Raw genomic sequence first — 9,878 nt, 5'->3', positions numbered from 1 at the left:
TACTAAATGACAATTTGCCAAAATTAACATTCTTTGAATTGTGTTATACACAGTAACTTACTACTATTGTGATTTTGATGGAAACAAAGGTTACAAAAGGAAATGAAATATAAAAATATAAAGGTGATTGGCTTTATGAAAATTCACAATCTTACTAGTAATCTAATCTCCAACCAGATCCACGGTGCGTAAATGTATAGTATCAAACTTACCGGTGCCCGTTTGCCCGGTTCCCTTATAATAGCCGGCTATACTCCCGGGCCAGCTTTGATACTTATAACCTTATGGCACCATGGAATCTGCTTAGAGATTACTAGTAATCAAATGTTCCAAAATCTATTTTCTTTGTATCCTGGAACATTCCAAATTTCAGGTGTGAAATCTCCAAAGTCCTCGGAGTCCTACAGTAAAGTTATGACCAATGGCTCATACAGTTAGATGCTGGGAATGGTTCAGTACATTAGGGCTCTGGGCTCATCAAGAAGATAATCCACGGGCCTGACTCATAATCCACCATATTATTAAGATTAAAGATAACATGAGATTAACTGAAGCACCATGCAGGCTGTGATTTTAAGACCCAGCCAAATACACCATATTTCCTGTGCTCAATGTTGACACTGACACAAAGGAAAGGTTGTAGTTTCTCAATATAGACAGGTGTCACAAAAAGGACTCCGTCTTGAGAACACTTAACTTATCTTAAGGTAAGCTCAAAACAATTGCATATAGCAGAAAGGGGGGGGGGGGGTCTTTTATTAGACATGTTTGACGGGCCATGTGGTGTTAATCCAGTAAATCCTCTCATTAAGTGGGATTATGTGTATATAAGGGATCTAGCAGTGATGGTGTATTGCACAGCTGTTGGGGCCACTGCATGATAATCACCAACTGAAGTTGCCTGCAGCTGATGAATAAAAAACATTTCCTCAAAGACAACCCTAACTTGGCGTTACATTTTATCTATTCACACCATTTAAACCACATTTAAAGACTACATCATGCATCTACGTCTACATCTACATTCTAACATGGTAGTGTTGGTACAGGGTAATGCACCCCGGTCGCGGGACTTTGTGCCCAGGGGAGTGAGCTTGCCCAAGCATCTTAATTCACAGCTTAGCTGCCTGGTGACCCATTGACATTACCTGCAAAACTTGTTGAAGTAGAACACTTTTGCTCTGAGAAATTCCTCGCCCTGAATAGTATTTTCTGCTGACAAACTCTTGCGAAACCCGTCCTGAAACCGCTGGTCGTGCTCAAAGTCATACCGATAAAAGTCCATATAGATGTCACATTCCTCTATCTCTGCTGTTGTCATAGTTTGGGACATTTTTTTCATGAAACCAAGCTGCAAATGTCACTTGTGGGGCACTGAACACAAGTGTAGTGCTAGACGGGATCTCTGGCAGCTGGTAGGTTTGAACTTTAACCTTTGACCTCACACCTTATTTACCAACTAAGAAATTGAAGCTTACGCAAGGAATGTTGATGCAACGATAGGCGGTACTTGAACACCACTGTTACATTGGCCACGCGGACGGACAGTTTATGAAACCAGTGACTTCAGTGTCTTAACAAAAAGCCAAGGAGGTTGAGACAGCTCGAGGTTGGCAAGACCTGAACTCACACTTGAGGCAGCAGGAAAGCTTCGAAATGTTCCAAGTAAGTACACTGTAACATTACACCGTTATGTAAGCTGTAGTCTGTGTAACACAAACTCTGCTGTCCAGGGCTGTACTAAGTATCTGGCCCCGCCGGCGGATGTTGGGCGGGCTGCTATAAGCGAGATTTATTCAGGCTATGTAAGCTGCAACAGCAAAAATGAGCCGCCTTATAATGTAACATGGTAAACAGCGTAAAGAGGTATTACTATTTTTTACCTTTGCCAGAATGGCTAAGGTTATGTTTTGGGCTTGTGAGTCTGTGTGTCTGTGTGTCTGTCTGTCTGTCTGTGTGTTAACAGCATAACTCAAGAAGTCTTGGATGGATCCCGATAATATTTGGTAGGTGGGTAGGGGTCGGGAAAACGAAGGTCAAGTTCGATAATGGGCCCCCTAGCGGCTTGCTAAGGTACTGCAGCAGAACCTCAATTTTTGATATCTCCTGTTCTGGACATGCTGTGATCATGATTTTTGAGTGGTAGATAGCCCTCGAGGCAGAGAGTAAGTGCTGTGAGTTTGGGCCCCCTAGCGCCTTTTTTGGAACTGCAGGCACCGGTTTCCTTTCAAACTTTGGACGAGAATAACTCTACAACGTGTTGACGGATCGTCATGATTTTTGGTATGTAGATAGAATGAGTGATGACGTACATAATGGTATACTAATTATGCAAATCAACAGCTAATTTGCATAATTAATGAGGAAAATTTATAAATCCACTGCATTCCATGATAGGACTTTCAAACTTGTCACATATGTAGCTGGGAAGGAGAGAAATGTCGATAGATATCAATTATGCAAATGATGGCTTCATTTGCATAATTAATGAGAAAATCTGAACATGTTGACGGATCATCATGTTTTTTGGTATGTAGGTAGCGTAAGTAAAGACCTGCATAATAAGATACAAATTATGCAAATCAACAGCTAATTTGCATAATTAATGAGGATATTTTATAAATTCACTACATTCCATGATAGGACTTTAAAACTTGTCACATATGTAGCTGAGAAAGAGAGAAATGTCAATACATTTTTATCATGCACATGATGATCTCATTTGCATAATTAATGAGAAAATATGAACGTGTTGACGGATCGTCATGATTTTTGGCATGTAGATAGCTTAAGTGAAGACTTATATAATGTGATACTTATTATGCAAATTAACAGCTAATTTGCATAATTGATGAGGAAAAGTTCATAAATCCACTGTATTCCATTATAGTACTTTCATCAAAGTTTTCACATATGTAACTGAGAAAGAGGGAAGAGAGTAAGAGGTGTATTTAAAGACTTTGAAAGAGAATAAGTCAAGAATGGATTAAAGGATCATCATGATTTTGGTATGCAATTCGATATCAATTAATTGTAACTTGGGATCTAATTTGCATGATCAATGCTGAAATTTTATAAACCAACTCCAAGCATATCATTATAAAGAAAATGAAAGGAGTAACGCATTTGTCTACAGACATCATTCTACATAACAAACCTGGTTTATTTGGCAAAGGTATGTGTTCGTGGAACTCTAGTTACTGATATTATAGCCACGTTTATAACACCCCTACGGATTGCGTCCCCACCGAGTATTACAGACATTGTACGTTTCGATATTTTCTTATGCAAGTATAAAATCATGTGGCATTATGCGTGGTCATCATCATAAATGTTTTGATACCCCTAGTTACTCCCTTGGACCTTCGCTGTTGATACTATACATTTCTGGGTGCACTATGGCCTGGTGTGCCTCGGATTTCTGCTAGGGGTCATCACTATCCTTGTACAACTCACCAAACCAGCACCTTATGGAAAATTTGACCAGGTAAGAAGAAACTCGTAACATAAACTTGATATGATGTACAGGGGAAAACATAATATGGCATATACATGTGTATCAACTTTTTATTTGTCATTCAATATACGTATGTGTGACATGTATGACATAATCGGATTTGAATCATTTGATAATGGACACTTTTTCTGCTCATCTTTGTTTCAGAGCAACAATGAATCTTGGGGAGTCACAATTAACCAGAGACTGGGTCATATACTGTCTGATGCCACACCAGGAGTGCTGCTTTTCTTGCTGGTACACGTGTACAATTTTCTTTACACTTCTGCTGTGTCCAAGAAGACAGAGATGCATATTTTTTGTTTGGCACCATTATCTTGGCTCTGGATTGTACATCATTGACTGTCATCATGTCTAAAGGATTGTAGTACCGAGTGTCTAATTGCTAAGTGTCTCGCTAGTCATGTACATACACAAGTAATGTAATGTATGTTTGTATGAAAACAAGGCACATGTGCTGATGTAAATACCCATTTTTTACATCTTGTTATTGGTACTGTAGTTACTTTTTACACTGATGTAATGATGATTACTTTCCACTTCTTACTGAACCAGTAGCTTTCTTTTATCCATTTGTAGGTTTTCTTCCTGTATGGCACTGAGAGACATTACATTAACTATGTTTTCTTGGGCCTGTGGCAGGCACATTACATTCACAGGTAAACTTTTTCCCAGAGTTACTTGATAATTTTTGGAAACTTTTAATTTGTAAATTCCATTAAATGCCATACATGTATGACAATTGTCATTTTGTTTTTCAGAGGAATCATCCATCCTCTTGTCATGAGATACAGCAAGGCGCAAGTCCCACTGGGGTATTTTGTACAATGATTATATATTTTCCATATGTACATGTAAGCATCATCAAGGTGCTTTTTCCAGAAAGTCTGGTTCCAAAAGACTTACTACTAGTACATGTATCATAATGGTACCATAGGATTCATGTCATTTCTATGCTACATTATTACTAGTATGTATGGAAGCCTGTGATTTGCCTTGAATGAGTGTGCTGTTTGTGTTCCCATTAATCTGTGTAATGACTTGTATTGTTTCCCTTTTTTTACAGGATCACTCTCGGTGGTCTGTTTCCCAACTGCCTTTTTAGCTTCTTGTGCGCTGACTGGATGTCTTCATCCAAATATCCTGACAATTACTACTAGTAAGGATCAGAAATGTTATTTTTATGTTATCTGAACTTTAACGTTGATTAAAATCATGGCGCTGCATTGTTTATCATTGTAGGGGCTTCCTCATACATGCATATCTTAGCAACAAGGCTTTTGTTGGCTTGAGCAATTTTCCATTCTCCTATGAGTGGTTGGGTGAAACCAAAATAAACTTTCTGTGACAAATGAGTAACTATTTGTATTTGCTTGAAACATGTTTTGCTGATAACTAAGGCCTAGGAAAAAAAATGTTGTGTTTCCTGTTTCCCTACCTACCCTAGAAAAACCTGCCGACCCTAGACTTTTTTTTGGGGTGGGCAGAGGAGTCACAGTTTCCAGTTAGAATTTTTATTCAGCCTGCTTCCTATTGAAGCAAAAACACTGCTTGTCCTATCTAATGAAGGATAAATGTATCTATTGTGCACAAAATTTAAAGTTTGACATTAAAAGAGAAGTGTCCTCATGCACTTCAGTTTGTTCGACTGTATTGTAATATGTATCATTAGAGTTTTGGCCAGCCTAAAAAAACTACAAGGAAAAAAAGAAGATAATCCCTACCTACCGACCCTAATTTTTTCAGGACTGAAACAGGAAACACAACATTTTTTTTCCTAGGCCTAATTCAATTAAATTCATTTCTATACAAATGTATTTCTTTGTCAGATTTTACTTTACAGTAGGAGGTGCTGTGACTTGATAATACATTATGTCTTATTTTTCCTATTTGTCATGCAGTGACCCAAGGTTCATCATAGGTCTCCTACTATTTGTGTTGGGGTACATCATTAACAAGTGGGCAGACTTTAAGCTCAGGAGCCTGCGAAGACAGAAAGGTACAGATGGAGAGGGTATGGCACAAACTACATATATCTTACATGGTCAAATGGATTGTGATGAGATATATCTAGCAATGCATATTGCAAAAGCTGCATGTTTTGATGTTGATGTTGTGTTATGATTGCTACGTTGAAATGAATGTTGTTCTGTTGTTGCTGAATAGGTAGCAATGGATACTACATTCCTTCAGGAGGACTCTTTGAGCTAGTGGCATGTCCAAATTATTTTGGGGAATTAGTGGAGTGGTTAGGCTGGTAAGTATTATTTTCTTTACCAATTCAAGTCCTTTTTTTGGTGTCCAGGATCAATTGGGATGCAATGTCTAAAGTTGAATGGTTCCACTGTCTTTCTCCATTGGCTGCTATTGCTGTGGTATTTATACTTTAGTACAATGTGATTTATATTCAGTGATTCAAGTTTTACAATTGAATGCTTGATAAATTTGTACATTACATGTATAAAGGCCTACATGTAGCCAATCAACCAGGACTTTGGGCTTGATAAGATCAGGATTGGTATCAAATTCCTCTTGAAAAGTACAGTATTTCCCTTCATTCTACCATTCTGTAATTTGTAGGGCTGTGGGAACATGGTCTTTGTCAGGACTGGCATGGATGCTTTTTGGATGTGCTACATTCATACCAAGAGCTGCACATACAAGGAAATGGTTGGTATAACTTGCTTAGCAGTTACCATAACTTCTGGATGGTAGGCTATGTCCCAGTCTGCTCCCTTTCTATCAAGGTTACAAGCGGTATTTTCCATCCTGTTTTGTTTCTTTGTAAACCTTATCTTTGTATCTTTGTTGTTTGCCACAAGTAAATAAAAACTTTAGAAATAAACATACAAGAGATCAACAGCAAAATGGGGAAATCAGTACTGGGGCAGTGTTACAAATTTGAGTGCACCGTTAATGCACTGGCCCCTTATTTATGCTGTACCTTTTGCAATGAAAGGAGCGAGTTCTGGTAAGCAGGCTTTTAAAAGTGTCATAAAGAATACTGTTGAGCCGATATAATAAAAGGTTGTGTTTCAAGACATCCCAGAAAACTTGTTACACCAGAAAGATGATATTGATGTGTCCTCCTTCATCTGACAGTTTTCAAGCCCTAGTTCCACAGGTGTATCCTTTGGTGTAATCATCACTAAATGGCTTTTCCTTTCGTTAACAGGTACTGTGAACAGTTTATGGAGTACCCCAGAGCACGGAAGGCTTTAATTCCCTTTGTGTATTGACAAGTAGATCTTATTAGGCTTTCTCATACAATATACAATCTCTTGTAAGTTGTACTGGCTTGGGAAATTCAACTAGCCTTAGCTAGCATATTGTCTTAATAAAGAGGTTTTGAATATTTTGTGATGTTACTTAGTAGTACTTAAATTTATTTTCCTTGCTGAGAGAGCCTAGTTTTACATGATTTTAGAAAAGCTACTGTTATGAGACATCAAGTAAAACTTACTCCAAAAGACATTCACAGTAATGAGAAGATTTGACAACATGATTGTTAATAAGATATGCTATTGTGCTTTATCAACACTAATACATGGATGTAAAATGACATGTAAAATTAAAATTAATTGTACATGATTACACAATTACATGGACTGCACCCTTACTTCAAGTGCCTCAAAATATATTAAACATACATAATCGGAGAAAAATAGCTGAAGTATTAGTGAAAAGTAGTATACATAACATACAATACTTACAGTCCTTTCTACATTTTGGTGAGACATATTATTGCACTGACCTCAACTTTTGACAGGAGTACAAAGTTTGTGTGTGCCCTGTTTGACAAGTTAACACTTGCACAAACTCCTTTTGTCTAGTAGTGTTGTCCGTATCAAGGTTTATGTTCTATGAAATGCAAAGTGATGCCATTTCTCTACTTTCACCAGGAAAATGACGTCTGAACATACAAAACAACCGATAAAGCTGTTAAGCACCATCACATTAGCACCAAACAGTAAAAAGCAGTAGATCTGAATCATAGCACGTACAAATTAGAAATATCTGTAGCTCAAGTTGAAACAAGGAAGTCTTGAAGTATCAAATATATGACAATGGTGGAGCAACACTGATGTAGCATTGCAGTGTCATTATACTGATTCTTGCACAACATTTTGTGTAAAAACTTGCTTGAAGAGTGTAAATTTGATACATGAGGTACTTATGGAAGTTATTGGGCTTTTACAGAAAAATGCATGCTTCAACTCTTGCAATAACACTCAAGTGAACTAATGAAAAGGAACTCTCCCTTGTGAAGTAAAAATAAATGGCATCATTTTACATGTAAATCAGTGGCAACATTCACATCATTGGTAGCTGAACTATGTCATTGTATGACACAACAAAACAAAGGAACTCAGTGACAGCTACTACAATTTTTATATGTTGAGACTTATGAGAATATTGACCTGGGTAGATTGTTTTACCAATAAGCATTGCTGATGACATGTTTGGTAGGATACATGCCTGAAGTGATTGGTTTTCCAAAGTTGTTGGTTCCTTTGCATTAGCTACTACCAACACTGACAAACCTTCAGGCTAACAGTAATACAAGACATATATGCATACACATAACTTGGTGAGAAGCAACACGCAGTCGTCCTATGTTCAGCAGTGATAAAACTGTTGAGCAATAAAGTTAAGCATATAACGCTATCACTTAAGAAAGTATAGTAGACTGCAGAAGTGGAGCATGGAGAAAACATACTTGTTGCAGGGGAATACATACCTACTACTGAGTAAGGCACAACTTAGATTAAAGCCAAACTACTGTTGCTGTACTATTAGTATAACATGTCTGATGAATGGACTTACATGTATGCTATTGCTAGTCAGCACTGCACCATACAAATTGCTCTGAAAGGTCTATTGCGTTGTGTCCCTAAGGGTAATTGCAATCTCTCTGGCCTGTGTCAACTTTTCACTTAACAAACATGGTCTTGGGCTGGTTCATGAAAATCATTCTGCTTTGGGTTGGACTGCATGGCCTTATGAACAAAAATGACTAGATTATTCACAAGGCTGCCCCCTACACCAAACTGACTGGGTTTCCTTAAACAAACCCAACACCATTGTAAATCAGAGAATACACGATTAATTTGGGCAAGGAGGTTTAACCTCCTTGATTTGGGGTTAACACAGCAGTAGAAGGTGGTGGCATGGTTTGGTACAGATGAGCCTCAAGGTTGATTCTTCTGTGGGTTACAACTTCATCCACTATCGAAAAGGACATTTGCTTCAGCTGATCAGTCAATACAACACAAAAATTAAAATCTTCCACACTGACAATGACTCCACCACACTGGAAAATATATCGCAATAGCCTATACATATCTTACATGGCATCAAGCAGTAAAAGGAATTTTTGTAAACATGATAGGTTTTAGAGCTACATCTAAACATTCTACAGCAGTGTGAATTACTACCCCAGGACAATATGCAGCCCAAACATTTGTCATGGATAGAATATTCTTTTAGGAACACTAGGGTAGTTTTTCTCTTGAGTATTAAGAACATAGATACTATTGCATTTATAGAGAATTCAAGACATTACAAAAGTACCCTGGAGGTGAGTTTGAACATGTTTTGTACCAATGCACTTAACTTTTGTTCGGCAGTGACCTAAAGAGGATGTGAAAGTTAACACAGGATAAAACACTAAAAGAGCTGGGGCATGATTGCATGCTTGACCTGGGATAAATCCACACATGCACAAACATACAGCAATTCGAACATTATGAATTTCAGCCAACTAGTATAATACAATAGCCATATATATGTACAGATGTTGGCAGTGCATGCAGTTTCTTAATAGTCAAAGTCTGCTACATTTTGAGTACTGCTACAATTTTGACAAAACACACATTACAGACACATCTACAATACCATACCCTTATCCCCAACATAGCTGATAGACTTTATGAAGCAGCCTTTGTTGATTTCAAGGGGCACATTTAGTATACAGTAAACAACACTGACTTTCTTGACTTGGTCTTCATATGAAAGGCTTTGCAATATTTAAGAAAAATAACCCTTTTGGAGAAAATGTATGTATGTCAGTATACTGTTGACCTAACTACCTTTTCCAAGAGACAACCACAGCAAAATGTACATAAGTATTAGCTGGAGACTAGAGCTACTATGCAATATCTCTCTTCAAGCAGAATAGAAAACTCCAAATTCCCTGGCAGCTTTTCTCATCTGGCACATTTGTACTTGCATAGGGTTTAGTCCTGAAAAGGTACTTTATCATTATATATCAATTATTGTAAATTCCCTGTCTACTTGCACAAAGTTTAGATCACTCCAAATTGTTCAAGGGACGGTATGACATGACAATAAAACTGGA

General features: G+C 37.7%; 2 protein-coding genes across 3 annotated transcripts in view; one reads left to right on the top strand and one right to left on the bottom strand.

The window, feature by feature from the left end:
- The window catches only part of LOC118410155, a 3,754-nt gene extending 2,370 nt beyond the window's left edge, over window positions 1-1,384 (bottom strand). Inside the window, exon 1 of the mRNA XM_035811687.1 lies at window positions 1,149-1,384. Within this exon, the coding sequence (XP_035667580.1) occupies window positions 1,149-1,342 (194 nt within the window). The 5' untranslated portion in view covers window positions 1,343-1,384. The remainder of the gene's footprint in view (window positions 1-1,148) is intronic.
- Window positions 1,385-1,496: 112 nt separating this feature from the next.
- On the top strand, window positions 1,497-7,466 carry LOC118410154 (steroid 5-alpha-reductase DET2-like). Of its 2 annotated transcripts, none has more exons than XM_035811686.1 (10): window positions 1,497-1,665; window positions 3,350-3,487; window positions 3,665-3,754; window positions 4,097-4,176; window positions 4,279-4,332; window positions 4,584-4,676; window positions 5,419-5,516; window positions 5,684-5,774; window positions 6,098-6,187; window positions 6,693-7,466. In XM_035811686.1, the coding sequence occupies exons 1-10, from the start codon at window positions 1,657-1,659 to the stop codon at window positions 6,754-6,756; spliced, it is 807 nt and encodes a 268-aa protein (XP_035667579.1). In that variant the 5' UTR covers window positions 1,497-1,656; the 3' UTR covers window positions 6,757-7,466. The 2 variants fall into 2 exon arrangements, with proteins under 2 accessions (XP_035667579.1, XP_035667578.1); XM_035811685.1 differs by having other exon boundaries at window positions 5,419-5,531.
- The last annotated feature ends 2,412 nt before the right edge of the window (window positions 7,467-9,878 follow it).

This window comes from Branchiostoma floridae, chromosome 2 (assembly GCF_000003815.2).
Source record: "Branchiostoma floridae strain S238N-H82 chromosome 2, Bfl_VNyyK, whole genome shotgun sequence".
Taxonomy (NCBI): Eukaryota; Metazoa; Chordata; class Leptocardii; order Amphioxiformes; family Branchiostomatidae; genus Branchiostoma; species Branchiostoma floridae.
The sequence above is the reverse complement of the archived record's forward strand: the minus strand, read 5'-3'. Positions and strand labels throughout refer to the sequence as shown.

Bases quoted from the DNA above. Each gene is read 5' to 3' on its own strand.
- LOC118410154 (XM_035811685.1), top strand. The intron at 5,775-6,097 runs GTAAGTATTATT...TGTAATTTGTAG, and splicing joins TTAGTGGAGTGGTTAGGCTG to GGCTGTGGGAACATGGTCTT. The intron at 6,188-6,692 runs GTTGGTATAACT...TTTCGTTAACAG, and splicing joins GCTGCACATACAAGGAAATG to GTACTGTGAACAGTTTATGG.